This window comes from Sander vitreus, chromosome 17 (assembly GCF_031162955.1).
Source record: "Sander vitreus isolate 19-12246 chromosome 17, sanVit1, whole genome shotgun sequence".
Lineage (NCBI taxonomy): Eukaryota > Metazoa > Chordata > Actinopteri > Perciformes > Percidae > Sander > Sander vitreus.
In genome coordinates, this window is record NC_135871.1 from 21,084,329 (window position 1) to 21,105,515 (window position 21,187).

General features: G+C 40.4%; 1 protein-coding gene across 1 annotated transcript; it reads right to left on the minus strand.

Moving 5' to 3' along the window:
* Positions 1-1,368: 1,368 nt before the first annotated feature.
* actn2b (actinin, alpha 2b) lies at positions 1,369-21,062 on the minus strand. Its single transcript, XM_078273687.1, has 21 exons — positions 20,757-21,062; positions 17,021-17,135; positions 16,706-16,825; positions 16,483-16,569; positions 16,259-16,346; positions 15,760-15,838; positions 13,189-13,270; positions 12,802-12,887; positions 12,569-12,661; positions 11,979-12,209; positions 11,635-11,782; positions 11,096-11,246; positions 8,580-8,688; positions 7,583-7,723; positions 7,134-7,316; positions 5,742-5,876; positions 5,224-5,403; positions 4,883-5,029; positions 3,839-3,904; positions 3,580-3,738; positions 1,369-3,391 (listed from the first exon to the last, which is right to left on the minus strand). The coding sequence occupies exons 1-21, from the start codon at positions 20,883-20,885 to the stop codon at positions 3,233-3,235; spliced, it is 2,688 nt and encodes an 895-aa protein (XP_078129813.1). The 5' UTR covers positions 20,886-21,062; the 3' UTR covers positions 1,369-3,232.
* Between the last annotated feature and the right edge of the window lie 125 nt (positions 21,063-21,187).

Sequence of the window (21,187 nt, forward strand, 5' to 3'; positions counted from 1 at the left end):
TGGCGGGAGAACTTTTTCAAGTGAAACAAGGTCCAGGCCTGCAGTATCTAAACTTCTACAATTAGCAGATAAATACGTCTATTCTTGTAGTCTGGGAATTAGTTGAAGGCTTATCAAACGTGTGAGGGGGGTACTCAACTTTGGAGTCTACTTCCAAAAAGTGGTGTCAGTGGTGAAAGATTTTCTCAGATCTTTTACTTAAGTAAAAGCAGCAATAAATACTGTTAGCATTATCATTACATAGATCCATGGTTACAAGCAACATTCCTGCATTCAAAACCATGCTTTATAAGCTTCAGCATTAAAAAATATACTTAAAGTACCAAAAGTAAAAGTACTCATTGTGCGGAATCGCCCATTTCAGAAAACAATATATCATATTTTTTAATTGATGCATGTCACTAATGTTGCAGATGATAAAGGTGGCGCTAACTAGTGCTGGGAATCCGTAATAATACATATTTTCTTAGTTGATTTATATTTTGCATTATTAATCTGAATCTGCAAAGTATCTTGTTAAAAAATGTCAAATAAATGTAGTTGAGTAAAAAAGTACAATATTGGCTGCCAAAATGTAGTGGAGAAGTACAGCATAAAATGGAAATATTACACAAAATATATCAAAATCTAATGGGCTATACAGTTACTACAATTAAATTCACTGCCTATTTGGTTACTTTTTCCACAGAAGAATAATGCAATGCATAATGTAATAGGTTGATTGCCCTAAAGCCCCTGACAGCAGAAAAGGCACTGGCAGTCGGACTGATCAGTCGGCTCCCCGAGGTCCAAAAAGTGCATTGGAACACACCGAAGCGACGCCGTCTTGAGTGTACGTTCTGCGTGTGCGTGAGACGTAATACAAAAAATTCAAACCGGAAATTACAACGCATCACGTGGGTCTGGTTTCTCCAGCCGATAGTAATGGTGGTTAGCACTCCACCAATCAGATTTGGTGGAGTGAGTCCGACTGCCCGCCCTCCGACCCAGCAAGTCAGGTCAGCCAAAATGGAGGCTGACAGCTCCTCCGACGGATGACGGCACGGAACAAACAGACTCAAGTCACTGACCTCGCCAGGCTGTCCGATGGCCGATTATCGGGTTGGTGTGTCAGGGCCATAACATTTGCTGACCAAATCCATGCTCTTTAAAGAGAAAAGCATTTTGGACTTTGCAATTCATTTTTTAGTGTACATCCTTGTATTAAAAGTCAGTACTCAATCAGTACTGATGTGACAGCAGGTTCTAGTCTTGTGAATTTTGCTGATGTGGCTTTAAATATTTTCCAATATGGTGACACATTGCAAATGAAAGACATAGTATAAGCAATGATTTATTTTATTTAAATTTGTTTAGTTAGTCACAGACAGTTTATTTAAGCCATTAGCCTCAAGAAGAAAGTTTAACTCACCAAATGTGTTAAGAGCCAGCATATGTCTTTGAGGTGTCAGTACCTTTATTTTCCTTCCAAAATTCAACAAATCAAAGCTTTCATCAGAAATGCAAACATCTCTTGGACCTATAGAGATCAGTGGTGTTTCAGGTGATGTTTCTTTGTTATAGTAAAAGTACACTTTTCTTTTAAATGGGATTGCTTGCTAGTCTAAATTGATTTTCAAATGAATAATGTGTTCCAGAGCCTTGTGTTCAGTTTGTGTGAAGTGGCCAATGATCCTGCTCACAGAAAATCCCATCACTTTGATAACTTCCACAGTATTTTAGCACTCTTGCATGGTTCACAAATTGTCAATGGGTGTGAAATCATGCACAACAATGCTTGATTTATCATTCTTTTTCATTAAGAGCATTACATGATTGTTTTAGCAGAAAGTAATTTGCAGAGTTAGCATCAAGTGTTATGAGCATGTACATAACCAGCACATTTTGGTTAAATCATTGCCACTACGGTTTATTTAAATACTTAATTTGTGTATGACAGTATGGACATTTAAGTACTATTTCTTTATTTTATGCAAGTAAAACAGCTGAATTATATGGACAAATAAGGAATCAGCACATATTTCTATTAACAGTAGGTCTTAAATGTATCAAAGGAAAATTGAGAAACAACTTCAACACGCACATTAAAGGCATACAACACAAAGATGGCTAAATATGAAGTTGCTTTTTAAGCCAAAACTTTGGGCAGGTACAAGCAAAAAATGCTTACATGTCTCTTGAGGAAGTTTGGGAAATTGTCAGCACAATGACTTTGGCAGGCATACAAAATAGAAAAATGTCTATATAAAAATGCTATAATTTATCAAATTAATAAAGTATGTTAGAGTAATCTCTATATGTCATGTGTGCCATACAATAGCCTCACCCCACACAATACAGTGGCAAAACTTTCCCCACATGTATAATAAAGCACAAATGCAGACAAGATCATTTTTATCACTTGCAGCCTACCTCATAGAACACAAAGAAACATGGAAAAAGGTAACCTCCAATGCAATTTGAAGGGTTTTCGGAGTTTATTGTACTCTACTACTTTTGAGGAACATGTAAGAATGAATGTGTTTGTTGCTGCCTGAGAAAATGTTTAATCTAAAAACACTATACTCATGAGTATGGCACATTTATTCATCTGCCTTTTTAAAACGCTAAGCAATTGTAGACATGTACTTTTGGGGGCCCATTTTCTACACTGTTTATTGTTGGATGGCAGTGGGTCTAAAATTGCTTTTGCAAACTGCAATTCACTATAAAGCACCTCAAAATGCCTTATCAGAAGATTGTATTACCAAAACAAAGGCACTGTGAAGAAACATGAAAACATAACATGACACTGCTCAACAAAACAGGCTTTTTCAACTGATGAACTACAGAAACACCATGATCTGTTGGCATATTACCAAGTGATCTGTATTTTTGTACATTTCTCTTCTAGTGTTTCCTTCGTCACAAAACCCTACTTTCTGCCAGACACAAGACAAAATGTCCAATGCCTTGTTTCACACAATTTGAACATGGCAATTTCTATTTGTTTAGGGGGCAATTGTTATCCAAGAGAGCAGGAGAAGAGTACCAAGACAATTGACAATGCTCAGCATGATTATAGACAGTCTAATGTCAGAAAACTACAAAAACCGGGTATGGTCACAAACACATTTAATTCAAAATATTTGATCCAACTTTCGTATAGATTCCTTAAATTCATCATGGGATGGAGGCAGGGAGGGGGTTGTTAGGCACTAATGGTCAGTAAATGAAAGCGGTTTCTAGTCGGTTAAAGGTCGCTCTCTCCATAGAGGGCAGTGGAGAAGGCAGTGTAGTCGAGTGCTCCTGGTGGTGCTCCATGGCCGGTGTAAGGCGGCATCCTCATGATGCAATACTCTGCTTGTTCAGGGGGAAGTTCTCTCCTCAGTTCCTCCACTAGTATGTAGGGCTGTGGAGAAAAAATGCACTTCAGACATGTTTCCAGAAACATTCATGCTCTTTTCCATTTTAATCTCATGAACAAAATTGTAAATCAACATGACATGGCAAATACTTCAAAATAATGACTGGAATAGTGTAGATTAGCATTGTCCTAGAATATCTGCCTGTATGTCAGTAACCCACACTAACACAAACCTTGTCACTTGCCAGGATCCGGAAGGATGCCACAACCTGATCGGCAGTGTCCGTGTCAGCAGTCTCTCTGGTCATAAAGTCAATGAAAGACTGGAAGGAGACGTTTCCAGTACCATTGGGGTCCACCAGGATCATTATACGGGCAAACTCCACCTCCCCCTGAGATAGGCATGGGTGGAGAATAAGAAGAGTTTGTACAGTATGTGTAAAATACTGATAGCATTGCCCCATCTACCCACCCACATTTATAACATCATACCAAGTCATAACCCATAGAGATGAGGCAGGCTCGGAAGTCATCAGTTTCCATTGCTCCATTCTTCTTCTACATTCAAAGGCCAAATTTCAGGTTCACCATAAAGGAAATAAAGAGGTAAAGTAGAGTCAGGGAAGATTACAGAACCAAGTGCATTATTTTCAGTACAACGTGCTTGTCAATATAGCATCAAGCATAATAGCAATATTGTAAATCCTAAACACGTGCAATTTCAAACTTTTTTACTGAGAAACTGATGTTTTGCACTGTGATTTAATAAAAAGGAGACATTATTTCAACTTCAAGCACCTAATCTTTTAGCTTTTGAGATAAGACATTAAAGATTTCATGATACCTGATTTCTGAGCGCTTAAAAACTCTATAAGTAATTGTAATCCCACAAATACAGTACTTGCATGCAGACACTACAACTGTGCCTTACGAAAAGTTGAATACACAGACACACAACGTTCCTATCTGGGACATTAGTACACAGCAGTATTTTTTTTAATTTGTATTTGGCAGGTGTATTATCCATGCTGTTACTCCAGCATGGTGAGACATAGTCAGCATGTGGAATTTCAAAATACAAATGTAGTTTGAATAAATAAAACCGTATACTTGGATAAACCATCAAGTCACTTTCTCATGTCATGGTATTCTTATGAGCCATAACATATACAATGTGGATAAACATTCCACAGCACAATAGCAGCTCATGTTTTTAGTGCATTATTTGTGGTAATCTGTGAGAGCCAAAGGAGACTTGTTACATTTCCATTCACCTTCTGTACCAGGAAATGCTTTGGGTCAAATGTAAAGTCAGCTACTGAACACTATTCCTGCTTTTAGTCAGAACTCATCCTCCTGCACACAAACACCTCTCTAGGGAGGTATTTTGGGTCACAGAACAATCTCTAAATACAGGGTTATCACCACAACCCCTGCACTGCTTCTGAATCGCTCCGATTGCTTCAGATGAGTTACTCAAATCACACAACAAAAAAAAAAGACTCCAGTGATGTGAAACGGTAAAGAGAGATGTACCCTGTCAAAGTGATTGAAAGAGGATCTGAATTCATTCATCTGCTGCTGGCTGATGCCTTTGGCATCCCGGGTCAAGATCTGGGTCTCAATTTCGTTGATGGTTCGGGCGATGGTTGTGAGGAGCAGCTCCCACCCGACACGGATATGCTGTTGATGTGGTGACAGATGGACATGTTAATACAAAGAAGACACATCTTGAGCAGTTTAAAAAATATTTTTAAAAACTGGATATCTAAATGTATGCTTATTAATGTATAATTTCAAGTATCTTATGCAAGAGCTTTTGTATGCGTTTGCAAATACTGTACATGCATGCAGTCATGTTTGCCACTGCTGTGTACCTCCATAGTGTAGTTGGTGTGTTTGTTATCAAACACCAGGGACTCTTGGATAAGCTGGTGGTCTCCCTCCAACCTGTCGATGTTGGGCTTGTAAGCAACAATGACGTGCTCACATTGCTTCAGCTGGGTCATCTGGTCCTCCAGGGTACCTCCTATTTCCAGGGAGAAGCGCCCAATCTCCTGTTAGGATAACAAAGCAGGTCAACTTCATACATCATACAGTGCTGGTCTAAATATCAGATTGTTTGCCAACTGATACTGCAGGGAATCATTTACCTGTCGCTAAGAGTAAATTCTGTCAGGAGATTGCATTTGATTGAGAAATATTGTGTGTATAATAATAATACCAATAATAATAATACTTTGCATTATTCAATTATCTTCATTATCAGGCCAGCCGCCACCAGTGTACCTTCCTTATGTGGAATGCATTTGAATATAATCATCATCATCCATTTTAGGTCTTTATTTGATTAGATGGAGATAACTGTCAAATTTCTGAAGCCTGTATGTCTAACCTCCATCCTGGCTTGTATCCAGGGTCCAATGAGATTAGCCTGGGCAGCAAACTGTCGTCTCAGCCTTTCATGGGCATGCTGATGTGCCATCTCCTCTTGAAGGGCACCATCTCTCTGAGGAACAAGCATCTTCACCTAGAAAACACACAGATGCACACACAAAGGGCTTAAACGCAAGACCCTGGTCCCAGGTCTCGAGATTCCTCTTCTCAATGTCTTGCATTTGTATCCACGTACAGTCCTATATCTAAGTCAAACAAGTAGTGAGTAAATAATGGCACATATTGAAAAGTGACCCTCAAATTGCAAGTTCATTTCAAACTCTGCCTAGATATTTTTGTTAAGAGGTCTTCCAACTTACACAACTACCTAGTAAAATCAGATTTGCCTAAGAGGCCCACTCATTTTCTGTCTCAGATACCTAGTGTGAATTTTCCTTGTCATAATTGTATACATTGCTATTCTATAAATAAGGGGTAATCAATTCATCCCAAGTCTGGTGCTGACATCAGGGTTAGGAGCAGAATCACACTAAATTTGTGGTTAAAATATCCATGTAATTTTTTATTATGTTGGGAAAACAAAACAAGAATTAAAAACCAGGATCTGTGAACATACAGTAAGTGTTCTATTCGAAATCATAATAAATCATCGGGAGCTAGGCACTAGAACACCAGCTTGAGTGAACTACACTACATGGAGACAATGACGATGCCACGGAGAGGTGGTAATAGGGACAGAATTCTCTCTCCAAAGGGGAGGGGTATTGGATACACTTCCTTGATACCCTCATTCCCAATAGGATGAATGAGGAGATTTCATTTGCTTGTTTCTTATGAAGTGAATATATGCGCGTCTTGGGTTTTTCATGTTTTAGTATCGTACATCGTGAGACTGTGCCTAGAAAGATTGTGGCTCCCACTGTTGGGATGGATTTGTTGTGTTGGTTGGTTATGGTCCCCTATAATTAACCCCACCTGTGTATATTAACTGTGGAATTGCCAGAATACACGCTGAAGAAGGGCATCTTGCCTGAAACGTCCATGTGGCAATATTAAAAAGTCAAATTGCAGTGCTGTCCTCGTCTTTCCTTTTTTATTATCTACATTAAGGATCCAGCACCCAGGCTTCAAGGTCTCTATTTGAGTGTGTTATGTCTTATTTCTCCCTGAAAAGGGTCATCAACATTAAACAGAATTATGTTAGTATTATGCTTTAGATTCATACTGGGTGCGAAGTTAATCCAGTGATAAAATATAAGAACAGCTCTTCTTTACGTGGATGGAGATATTGCACTCCTTGTTCCATAATTAATGGTTTTGTACAGCCAGAGAGCCACTATCTGAATAATGGCTGTATTCCTCAATATACAAGTCTGTAATTGAGTTTTACCTTTTCCCACTTGCTGAGAAGCTCTTCAGTTGTGAGGGTGCTGTATGGGTTGATAATGTTGGCCTTGATCCCATAGCTCTGAGAAATTTTCTGCACCTCATTGTGGATTCCTAAGATGGCTTGTCTCTCTGCATCTGCCTCGGGAAGAGTAGCTTTGAACTGCTCATGAGCTGCGATTAGACTCTGGAATGGGAAAAGGGGAGTCCTTAAATTGTATGAAATATTCCATTTTGTCAAAATGTATAAACATTTTGTTTTATTTTGGGTGTAAAAGGTCTACCAAGATTACTCACTATATAACATTAAACATCCAAACATGAATCATAAACAAATTAGGCGCAGGTTAATCTTAATTGGACTTTTTCAACAGCAGCAATACTGTGAAATAAAAGTAGAATCTCTCAAATAGCAGTAAGTGTGTAAGTCTACAGTGCTGTTAGTAAGCCTACCTGGACCTCTGCAATAGTATGCACTATGAACATGTCCTGCAGATCCTCCATGGCTCCTTCCATCCAGTTGTTGAAAGGAGCTGACCTCTTGGCAAACTCCACAAACAACTGATCAATAGTCTCCAGCAGCTTATCTGTTCGCTGAGAGGATCACAAGATATCACGTCTGTTTTATATATTTTTAATCCTGAAAACCCCAACACATCCAAACATATAGCTCAGCAATAAGCTCTGTCCTGAACTAAGGAGGAGTCATCTTCATATCTTACTTACAAATCCCAAACAAACATCCCCTCACCTGTTTTGATGACTAATCCAAGGGTGCCTAACATTGGTATGGCCTTGTTAACCCCCAACTCTGGCTTGGTTGTTCCTGACAGAATCATTCCCCTCAGCAGCCAGCGGATGGCAGGGAGTGGGAGACGGATAGAAAACAGACCTCTGTCCCTGTCATTGAGACCTAATCCTTGGCCCTTTTCCACAGCCCTCACACATTTGCAGGTCTGGAATGGTCAGCATGGATCAGAGGAAATGGCTAGTGGGCTCTCAGCCAGTCGCTTCCTGGACAGGACTCTTACATCTATTTCTCCTTGATCCCCTCCACCCTCCCATTTTACCATCCTATCTGGGTCAGGGATTTTAGAGGGGATCCAATTATCTCTCCTCTTCAATCAGTTACGTTCTCACTGTTCAGATGTCATTGAAAGACAACTAAATATGCTTACATTGACATTTTGATCAAGCTGATTTTGGATGCAACTTCATTTTGCATCCATTGGAGTCTGTGAAGAACAGTAGCACACTCTTGTGGGGACTAACTAATCTATCCTAAGATATGCAAAGAAATGAATTCCTAAGGTTTTAGAAACTCACAAGCTATAATGAAAAAACACTTTAAGCCTATGGCAAAAATGGTAAAGTGGATATAAATGCCTTTCAACTGCTTGTCAGTCAGTCACATTAAGTCATTGATACAAGACTTGAATGCTGCCCTCACCTCCAATGCCTCTCTCCTCTTCTGAGTCAGAGTCCCCAGCTTGTCCCACAAGTCACAGATGCTCTGGCAGCGCTGGTTCACAGCAGCCACGTCATGGTAGTCCAGCTCACTGGGAAAACAAAGGAGCAGCTGTTTTCCAGTTTTGGAAAAGAGACTAACTGGGTCATTGTTTCTCCAGAGATTTCAGGTGCCTATATATAAAAATAAAAAACCACGCAAGACTCCACCATAGCAGCAACTGTTTTAGGGTCTGTCAGAGGACCCCCCAAAAACCCACACAATGTAGCTACATAGGCAAGTGATGTGGAATGTAGTATCAGATCTATAGACTTTGCACACACACGTCTGCAAGAATCTTGCGAGCTTAGGGTCGGGGACCTAAAGGAAAGTAGTAAATCATTAATACAAAAATGTTAATAGAACTTGTGGCTAATAAATAAAAAGGGAATTTGATATGTCTATTGTGGGTTCTGGAAAAGCAATACCTTGATTTTTCATGTTTCCCCTACATTAGCTTGCCCCTGTCTAAAGTGTAACAGCGCCCCTTTGGATGCTGACATGCAGCCAGTACAGTTTGAAAACCAGGATATAAGATTTTTCGTGGCCACACCGAGTGGTTTAAGCTACAGTAGCCCAATTTTCCTTTGAATAAAAAAGCCAAAGCCTCCCAACCCCCATTATTAAAGAAAACAGAATACATTAACATTCACTTAGGATTTATTAAGTGTCAAACAGCACAGACCTCAAAATACATTTTAGAGCATACAAATTTGCTTCAAGTTTGTCAGTCCGGCTAAATGTTGATTCCTGAAGCTCCTGGGAGTTACTGGATTTTGGGAGTCATCCCATTGGTCTCTGCCTTCCTTATAGTTTGGCTCAAGTGAGAGTATTTGCCAGGAAGAAGCCGACCAGTCAAGATGTGGTACTGGCTTGGTCCAACTGGTGTCAGCTCTTGTGGAACTAGCTGCATGGGGCCTTCTTGCGATGTGGAAGCAGTTGACAATCCTTGTGGCGTAAAGGCATAGGGAGGCAGTTGCATGAAACCTTGTTCTTCCGGTTCATGCTCTTCATTTCCATGCTCAATGATTGGGAAATACAAATGCAACTCCCCAGGATGGAAGCCAAGTTCAGGATATGTAGGAAGTGGAAGCTGAGGATAGCTTAGCACCTCAGTTTCCCTTTCCCCAATTTCCGTGATCCAAGTATGCTTCATATTGGCCAAGCTCACTTGCTTGAAAGAACAGTGGAGGCAAATGTTAAGTGTGGGCTGAGATGTTCTGGATGCGGTGTAGGTAGTCACAGAATCTTACACAATACCCCAACCAGGAGAAGCATACAATGAAGCGTCACTGGATGTGACTGGAACGGGGCTGAGGCTTGCTGCATAGCTTCCACGACTAAAATCCACTCCCTTCTCCATGGATTCAGACGGAATGAGATAGCAGGGTAACTCACAGTAGAAGGCTGTGCAGGAGCACTTTGGGATGAGCCATCATGGAAGTCAGGACGCGCCTCCATGTTAGAGAAACTGCCCTCATAAGGACCATGCTGGCTCCAGCCTAGGGGAGGGAAAAAGTGGTAGAAGTCAATAAACCCAAGAAAGTGTGATATCATCTCAAGTTTGTAAGCATCCAAGTACATTGGTAGTCTCAATGAAGGGATAGTCTTACTTTTTTTAGCAGGAAAGCAACATACATTTCTGCTTAAAAGTGCAATGATGAGCAACGGACTGTAAAAGAAAACCACATGGTCAAAAATGTCAGTAAAATAAATGAGCCATTAATAGAAAATGAACACACAAACATAGTAGTTTAACCATCCCATACCTTGTAGGAAACCAAGTTGCCATTTGATCGTCAGCTGAAATATCTTCTTCTCTGAGCACGGGTTAAATATGAAACAGGAAGAACTCTGTAGCCAATCCCAGACTGAGAAGGTAATGATGGACAGGTGTTCATCATTGACTGCTGATTGAAAATGTCAGCATGCCTGTGAACGTGTGAACCACACCCTTTTAATGACATGTTCCTAACTAAAGAAAAGAGGGTTGAAGTCATTTTCATAAATACCTTTTCCTAAAGTGGTTCAAAATCATCTCACATGCAAATCACATTTAAGAGACAGTGAGAGCAGTGGAACATATTGTTCCAAATTGTTTTCTGCACTGCTTGTCTCTTTTTTTCTTCATCTTCTACTCTCTCAAATGTGAGCAAAGGTAACAGATGTTTCGGGACCATTTGAAGACAGCATTTTTAATGTGAGAGTAGTGTTGTGTTGTGCACAATGCCCTTTGTTGCTTGTTATCCATAATCTATCCAGACAATCACCCCTGTAGGTTATACAGTGTCTAAAGCCAAAATGCTATTCAAGTAATATTTACAAAAGAGATACAGAAAAATTGCATTAGTTGATCCCCCCCTTTCCCCTCTGTGGTGTTGTGTTTGGCAAAAGTAAAAAACATACTCCTGGGCCTCCATGACACATGACTGCAAACGTTTGCTATAAGGAGTGCATACTTGAGTTCCTGTGCAATGGCGGCAATCTGCTCCACTCTGTCCTGGTGGGCTGCCAAGTCACTCTCAAAGGCCTCGTGTTTTCGAAGCAATGCTCTGATTTCTATCAGGGTGGCTGTTTCATAGTCCTTCTGGGAGAGGATCAATTCTTTACCTAAATATCACACATATGCAAAGAGAGAGAGAGAGAGAGAGAGAGAGAGAGAGAGAGAGAGAGAGAGAGGGGGATGAGGTAAGACAGGGAAAGATGATTAGTAGGTTAGGTCTAAACGCAGGCCTTATTTGGTCATTGCAGATAAAGAAAATGACCTGATTGTGGACAGACTCTAAAACCTTCAATCAAATCTCATTAGAAACAAGTCTAAAAAAAAAAACGAGATCAGAGGAAACACTGAAAAGCAGCCAGTGATGTAGCCTGTAGAAAAACAGAATAAACAGATAAACATGCAGATCTGTAGACATACTGTAGCAGCAAGAGACAGATAGAAAAGCAAGCATGCAGACAGTTACAGTACAATGCCAAATGTAAAAATACAACTGACCGCTGGCCCAGTTCTCATGATTGGTGGCTTTTTGGCGAAATTTTTCAGCCAGGTGGTCCAGCCTCTCCAACCTACGAATCTCTGTAAGGAGCCACTCCTCGTAGCCTTTCTCTGCCTGCTCCAGCCCCTGCCATGCACTGGTTATGTCCTGAGCACAATGAAAACCACAGTTTAAACTCACTTAAGATGTTTTAAAATTATTCCACCCTGGCAAATAAGAAATGTCCATACATATTATTTGAAGTTGCAAAATTCAAAAGATTTCTCCTTTAAAGTACTTGACATAAACAGTGGTGCACACAATCCCAAACACTTCTTGTGCTGTTTGAAGAATTTGGACTTACAGATACCATCTTCCCCTCAGAGGGCATAAAGGCAGGGCGATTGCTGATGCGCAACTTGGTCTGCAGGGTGTTGAAGTTAATTTCCAGCTGGCACTTCTCCTGCACCTTCGGGGGCTTGTGCTGGCGTCTGTAGTCCCTGAAGTCCTCCAGCTTTCGCTGCATCTCCGCCATGGTCTTCTCTGGGGTTCGGTTCTCCAGCCAGGGAGTGGTGCGGCGAATCCACTCAAGCAGCTGGGAAACACAAGGACAACATGGGAATATAAGTGGAGAGGCAAGAAAGCCCCATGTTAAGATAGCAGTGTGTCAGGAAGATTGTGGGAATTATTGTTTTTTAAAGCAGATGGGTCTCAGCTTATCACAGTAATAGGATACACAAGTGAGAGGATAAAAAGATGTGTTTTACTTTTACTCTTAATTAGTTTCAAGTAAGAGGCAGATATCACACTTTAGTGTAATGTGTACTGTACATACCATTATTCACAAAAGGTCCAAAGTTTAATTTAGCTTTGACAAATCAAAGATTCCATTGCACAATGTGTCATCATCACACAAGAGAATATCTTTTAATTAAATTTCAAACCATGCATTACCTCACTGGCCAGTCTCTCATATTCCTCCATCAGTTTCTCATTCTCCTGGTTTACACCGAGCACCTTACAGATCCTGTTGGCAGCCGTCTCTGCCTGAGAGCACAGGGCATGAATATAATGTAATTACACCAGCAAAGTAACACAGTGGGCCATGCCCCCTATTGATTGATTCAAATGATAGCTAAGTCATCTAAAAATAGAAATTGGTAAGTTGATAGGTTCGACCACTATACCTGCTCAGCTCCAGCAAAAGCATGGTAAAAACAGGACACATAGGTCATAATAGCTCGTTCATCAGGCTTGGGGGTGTTGATGATATCTATTGCAGCGTGAGGGATGAAAAGGTCAAGGTGGTAGAAAGGAAGAAAAAGTGCAAAATCAAAAAAGCAGAAAATTACTTTGGAAGAATGGAAGGAGACAGAAGCAGCACATCCATTTAAGTCTTCTTCAAGTGTGATTTTAGGACAGAAACATTGCAAACACAAATAGACCTCCAACAGACAAAATCTCCTCATACACACATAGTGAAGTTCATATTGCAAACCCATATTTCAACTGTATATGAGAGTGTTTTTAATCAGAAAACTCATATTGGGTACTTCTATAACATTTAACATTACCTTCTGCGTCCAGCATTTTGGGAATGTCCAGGTGTTTCTCGGCTATGTCAAAAGCCAGGTTCAGGTTCCCCAGAGGATCATCCTAAATACAGAAACACAATTCTACATCACTGAACAGCAATGCTGGACTTAAAATGCCACTGCGCTGACCTCCATGCTATGGTGGACTGGACACATCATACTCCCTGATCACCTACTGTACATGCATATTAACTTAATGGCACTCGTTTATTATACATTTATACTTGAGAGAGCTTCTGCACAAAAACCTAAAAATGAATTTGTACTTTTTCTAGTTTTCACTTGAGCTGGATGTTTTTTTAGGAACTTCACATGTTGATGATTGCAGTTTGATCATAACTATAATATTAAATTACTATAAATTAATCAGCTAGTAAATTAGTACACAAACAGATAATTCAAGAAAACATTTCACCCCCTACAATATACATCCAATATCTTGAAATGACAGATTTACAAAAAAGTGACTCTGACATGAGAAACCAAGTGTTCACATGAGAGGGAGTGGTGCATTAAACCAACAGCTGATGGTGAACCCATTCCTGCTAATGGGACAGTCAGTGAGAGTGCAATGGTGTAAAGGGATCATGCTGCTGCTATTGTCCCTATCTCTGTACCGCTGTTCCATAAAGGTAGGGGGTTGGGGGCTAGAACACTACATGACAGGGCCAGCTGCTCACAGATCCAGTGCAGGACACTATAGATGGGTGGATAGGGTGGTAAATTGTTGACGGGATGCAGGGATGGATAAAAGGATAGAAGGATACCCCAATACTTCTGTGTGTGTTTGTGTGCACGCCCCTGACCAGAGCTGTCTTGGCCGGCTGTAACACCACAAGCTTAACAAACACGCTCACCTGGAGCCAGACTCAACAGCTGTCTGGCGCACAATGCCACTGTCTCCTGGCAGCATGAGCAGAACTGAAAAGTTGTGGTGTGACAGTGTGTGAATATGTATGTCAAAGAGATTTAAAGAGTGAGAAAAAGCAGTATAGAGATATACAGTAGATATGGTAGGTTGTGTGTGTGTGTGTGTGTGTGTGTGTGTGTGTGTGTGTGTGTGTGTGTGTGTGTGTGTGTGGGTGTGTACGCCTCATCACTCATATTTACCCCGAGTGCCCTTTTCCTAAGTATGAAAATCGACACCATCTTTCCTAAGATTTTACTGATAAATATCACAGTACCCATCTAATAGACATCTTCCTGACTTTCATGAGGACCGACAGCCTCTAACTGGGGAACACGACATGACATCATGGACAATAGCAGAGGTAGAGTTAAGCCTGAGCTCTGCATGGACTAGGGTCATGTTTCTGTGGCTATTCCCCTACTATACACTATTGGGCCAAAATTGGTCTAGGTAAAGTAAATGTTTCTATTTCAGCTCAGCTTTCCAGTTTCTTATGAATACATGGTCTGATTTGGTAGGTCATGAACAATTTATTTGCAGTATAAAATAATAAAATCACACCAAAACCTTATGGACAAAACCTCTATTGTCGTCCCGTCTCCCCTGCCCCCAACTTGCAGTTTTATTGTTAACTGAATTGTCAGTGTAAAAGAGAAGCCTCAAATATCTCCACAGTAGCCAGAGGGGATGGCTGTCTGGCTGCTGTGTGGATATTTAAGACAGACCCTTCTTCCACTAGGGAAAGGGTGCATTTGTCAAGCATTACTGTTGCTTGACAAACACTGGAGGGCTGTCAGCTGGGCTCTCTAGCTCTGCAAACAAGCAGCATGGCTCACTGAGGCCCTCACCTGTTTAAACTCAAACACGGAGAATCCTGGCCATTCTTTAAATCCAGAGCGTTTAAATGAGCAGTGGATTTGTTTGTTGAGCTTGTAATGTACATAGTGGGATAAAGACTAAAGCAATTCATGCTAATTATGCTAAAGTTGTGTACCACATAAACTTCTTTAGTTTAGAATATTGAAGCATGATATGAGACTAAATGAATGCACTTGGTATAAAAAACATTATGCTGGGAAGAAGAAACACATCCATAGATTAAATAATCATATCCATTCGCCAAATAACACACTGTTTCATCAGCAGCAAACATTACTGCACAGTGCTTCCGCCTACGACAACCCAGTGGACTTCACGTGGACAGCTTACTTTACCTTGAATACTTTACACTGTAAACAACATGGAGCTGGTCCTATTAAATGCCACATATTTCTAAGTGTACCCAAAAGTGCCATAAACAGTATCCAACGAACTATTTCAAGCTCAAAAAATATATTTTGTAATCATCTCTGGATCAAACACCCATTTCCCAGATAACTCAATCAAACAAGCAACCAGATGAGCACTGTAAGTAACTTAGTAGCAGAGGAAATGGCTCAAAAAGCATACAGTCCTAGATATAGACTAGTTTTTCTCAGTCAACAAGTCAACACATCATAGCCCATAAAAATTATACTGAGTTCAGTATGTGTTTCAATCAGCTCACACTGTGACAGAGGTGTTAATTTTGTGGAAGTCAGTCATGTTAGTTTTTGGGGCTGAAACACAGCATCCTGGTTACAAGAGAAACCACACAACACCTTGTTGAGCTTAGAGTAGTCGAGGAGGTCGGGTCTGTGCCTATGAATCAGAGCGCAGAAGGCCAGGCCATCCTTCCAGCTTCACAACCCGAAGAGCAGAGAAAACCAACATGTCAGTTCAAAAAGGTAACTTGCTAACTTGACTCAGAGATGCTCTGGAGTCCAGTTATAGCATTAACTATTAGAGGTAGAAGAGCACTTGGAGGCAGCATTTTGCTGATGCCATACTCAAGTCTAGATATTTTGTATTGTTTAAAGTCCACCTCAGGAAGAACTTAGTACTGATATAAAGCTATCAGATGAGTTTATTCACTGTACAAACTCCATATTACTGTAATATCTACTGCTATAACACATTTTTGTATGGTCAATTGAAATAAAGCTGTACAGAATGAGAGAACAACCTAGATTAGTTATCGATCAAAAAAAGTATTGCTATAACCAAACAGCATTTAAGATAAAATGAGCAGTATTTGATGTGTAGAACACCTGACATTACCTGACATGGAAGTTTTGGACATTGACATTCCTATAGGGGGCAGTCTTTCTCTGACACCACAGGAGAAGACCTTCCTTGGCAGATGTTTCTGAGTAGAAAGTGAATTCATAGGAAATGGTTCCATAGTGGTGATAACATAGTATACATTCTTTGTTTAGATTCAGTGGACACTATGTCTATGGAAAATGAACAAGATTTGGATTCTTTGGATTTTATTATCTCACCTTCTACAGAAATGTCCTGAATGGCGAAGCGGAGGATGATAGTCCAGATCATTCCAAGAGTCATCTTCACATTACCGTCCACAATCTCTGAAAGGCAAACAACCTGTTGCCATCAGTTTGCACTAGAGTGAATAATAAAGTCTGATTATCACTCATATTATTCTATGTTTCTGAGTTCACGTTGGACACCTGATATTCATATATACAGGAAGGTTTTGGGTACCTTCAGCTCCAATGGAGACCAGCTTCACTCCTTTGCTCGTGATGAACTCCAGCGCTTTGTTGACGTTAGCAATCTTATGAAACCGCATCTTCCCTCTGTCTGGCTTGGGTAACCTCTCTCCTGCAAAGAGAACATTATGTGACAGAGTCAGATATGTGTTCAAACTGAAACAAGTATATCATATTAAAAGCAAAATAAACCACAAAATGAATACCACATTGATGATAATGCTGTTAAAGGTGATTCAAATGTGCACATTATACTACTGGTGTGGTATCACAAAGAATACATTGTGAAAACCTTTAGTGAGCTAACCTGAGATAACTTCCAGAAGCAGCATGAGTTTGAGTCCATTCCTGAGGTCCTCCTCAATATTTTCAATTTGAGTACCAGCTTTCCTCAGGTGGGAGTTACACCAGGCTGTGAAGGTCTAACAGGAAAGGGAGACCAAGGTCCATTAAAATGGGATTTGATCAAATGTCGCCATACAAATGCAAATTATTCTGGGCATTAAAATTGCAGTTATTCCTGCACTTCTGTGAAGCTCTGTTGATGCACCACAGATAATACAAAAGGAGAAATACCACTAATCTGTAGAGTATATGCATATTGACTTAAAACCTCCATTACATAGATTATAATAGTCTTCTCTGCACTAGACCTAAACAAACTGAAGCAGCTAACAGCTTAACAAGTCTTCACTACAATACTATATACCAAATTGATGTTAACCTTTTTGACCACTGCTACATTTTCAGATTAACCTTCAGTGACCCACTTGTGTCCAATTTCAACTTTTTCTTCCAGTAATTCCACAGCTCACAACCATCAGAACAAAACCATGTGGGGTACTGAAATACTGTAAATCAGGTTAAGACAGGATCATTGTCTTTCTCCTCCTATTTTTATAAAGTCTGTCAATAGCGAGCCACAGAGTTCACAGGCACTCAACACCGTACGGATGAAAGCTCAGAGCCGACCACAGAGCACATTCCGACCGATATAAGGCGTTAAATTTAGACTGCTCTGCTGTGCCTCACGATAAGAGACTGGGAGGAAAAACGTCAAAACGTCTCGCTGCGTCAACATGAGTGAAAATGTCACATGGATACTGAGAGAGTTTTCCCCTCACGTCACTTTTTTGCCACTTATAATGTGATTGGTTACAGCTGCAAAGAGATAGCTTTATCACAGTACATGTATGCTGTTCTTCCAGGTCAAACTCATTACTATGCTGAGGTATGAAGACAGGCAGGGATTGCAAAAGGGAGAATTAACGGGTCTGTCATAGTATCAAAAATGTTAACTCCTGCCACAATAATTTTTTTAAATAAGCTACTATCATTAGTGTATCTGTTTAAATGGTCTATTGTAAGCTAAGTGAATGCTAGCCTTGACATTTTGCTCTTTTCCTTTTTACCCTCACAAAAACAAATGAGTACTTGCACTTTTTTAAGTACTGTTAAATTCAGTGATCAAAGTATAATGCTTGCGGTACATTCTAAAACATTTATTACAGTTATTAGTAGTCAATAGTAATTCAGGAAAGAATGGATATATAAGCATGCTTTGCTTTTACATTTGGATTCACTTTTTGGCACTTAATTTTTGAGAAAATTGTGTAATGAATTTGTGTTCTCATCCCTTATATAGGAGGAAATGTAAGTAACTATAACATTATATGTTACAAATGTAACTGCTCTGTAGTTTCTACTTTGTAATTGTTTTGAGCTTCTTTTAACTTTTGTTTTGAGTGTATTTTTTTGTTTTATGGGCTAATATATAAATTCAACAAAGTTACTTGAGGAAGATATTTTAGCACTTTTACCAACCCTGATTCTTACACATCCTTGTACCCAGTAGGGCTGTATATGGGTGCCCAGCCAGCCACTTAGGCTTCCCCTCTGAATGCCGGTGCAAGAACAGAATATTACAGGCTTGAGAGTAAAGGCCATCACATTCCACACTGAGTGAGTCCCCAGTGTGTATGTGACATTTAACTGCTGCCCTTCTTGTAAAAAAAAAAGTGGCCTGCTGGTTCTCCAAATTTGACTCAGCCACAGTCGCAGTCCCATGCTGCCCACTTTCCAAGCCCACTGCTCCCTCTCCAGCACTACTGACCAGTGACGATTAAAGCTAAAAATATTTATGACTCCCATCCAGCGAGGACCAACCCTGTCACTGAAGTAGCTGATGCCTTTGGGGCCTCACTAGGTCACCAGACACAGGCTGTGTCAAGGAGGATGGGAAATACATGAGAATTGAATGTTTAACATGTTGAAAAGATAGAGCCTATAATATTATTCACTGAAGAAACCACAGCTGCTAGCATGATTTGAAGTAAGGTCGCTGCACCAGGGGCTTGAGCTAGATAATAGATCTAAGGCTATTGGAGAAAAAGTATTAAAAAAAGGTGACCTAATGGACCAAACAAAAGCCTTGTGGCTACAATACTGCTCACTGTAAGTGTCAGGCAGGGGTATAAAGGTAGGCTATATAAAAATCTGGTTGGGCATAGAGCAACTTCATCATCTCCCACCATGCCAAAAACAAATACTATACTGCGTTACTGTATACAGCCATCACTGGTGCTTTGTGTCAACTCTGATCATCAACAGCTGCTCTCTAATGAGCAACTTGTCAACTCCAAATTATGATCAGTAAAAAGATAAACACTGGAAAAATAGTTTTATATACAGATCAGGGACATATTGCTGCCTTGTGTTACCACAAATACACAGTTTTGTCATCATCCCTGTGGGGGCCAGGAGGTTATGGGCATGGAGCAGTTGTGCAAAGAGCTGCAGTTTAAGGCCCAGGCAAACTTTTAAAGCCCTAAAACCAACTGACAGTGTGAGAGGCCGAGGCTATTTTGAGTTGAGCTGGTGCTGCTGATACAATATTTCTGCATGGTTTCTATAAACAAAAGAATTCCGCACCAAGGACACTGGATTAACCCTACTATAATGCCTTTTGGTCCCGATGTTAAAATTAGATGCAGCGTCCATTCTAATCCCAAGAGCGTCATCATGTGTTAGAAGCATCTGTTGACAGCTCGCATTCCGCACGTATCAGTGGAGAGGCAGCAGTCTGGAGAGCCGCTGGAAGGCACAGCTATTGTTAGCTGGTACCCACCGCATCCGTCCGTCAAGCCGCCCTCCCTGGCTGGACAATCGGCTGCGTCAAATCGGCAGCACTTAACTACAACCATACCGGAAATAAGTGACGCTGTCCTTCAAATTATAACTCCAAATAGTACAGCGGATAAGCCCTCATATTATACAAAATTGTGCATTTTATGAGAAAAGCATGAATGAATGATATTATAAACTATTGGCCTTTTCGCGTAAAGATTTTTTAGTTTTGTTTACAATTTGAACTGTATAGACCAATATCTCCTACGTAAGGTTAAAAGTGCCAGATAGACTGGCTAAAGTAGATGTCGTTACTTCATTGTTTACTTAACTACTTTAACGTTAATAGTTTATGTGAATTGGTGCCGAGCAGAGACCACCTTGCGTAGAACAATTCAACGAGTTTGGGTTATTAATGGTTATTAACTGCTAACGTTATATTGTATTCTGTGTCAGCTGTACCTTTCTCAAAATGACGTTACGCATGACATGACGTACACACAAATCGGTAATTGCAGAATACAAATGTTTCATTATCTTTGCCTCTATGGTAAAAGAAACAGCAAGTTAATTTTTATTTGCCACTTTTAATCAACTTAACGCTCCTGAGAAACGTTAGGTTCGCTATTAACGTTATTTGTTTTACTTTGAAACTATTAACCGGAGGTTCAGCTCCTTACTATGGTCTACTTGACGTTATGACGTCCAATTACTCACAGAGTAGCGTTACATGGAAATATCAAATACACTATTTGAACTTTGAAAAACGAACTTCTAATGTAATTCTTACAGTGCTAGTTACATTGTAGTTGTCTCATTTGTCTCCATCACACAGTGCGAAAATATAGCTAGGAGTCAATTTAGTTTTATCATTTAAAACAGCCGTTTTTTTTTTTTTTTTTTGTAGGCCTACTTACTTTCCTCTGCTGTTGTTCCCAGGCAGGGTCCAGTAACATGTCCCTGTCCCACTCATCCTCCTGGAGCATGTACACCTCCTCATAGCCGTTATCATAGTGCACCGTGGTCTCCACCTGGGTCATCATCATTGTGCCGTTATACTTTCTGTTCCCCCGAAACTCAACTGCGTGTTGTCCTTAAGGACGGACAGCTGGATTGACTGTAATGCTGATGACACGATAGTTCCCTAACTTTCTCTCTGAGCTGCTGCTTCTTCTCTTTCTCTCTCTCTCTCTCTCTCTCTCTTACGCTTGCCCTTGTCCTTGTCCTCCCGACCTGACAGACGCCTGGCCCTGGTTGCCACAGATGAACAAGCGACGGTATCATTAGTACTGGACAGCCACGTGATGCCTTCATACCTTCCCCCCAAAATCCCCATCACACACCCACC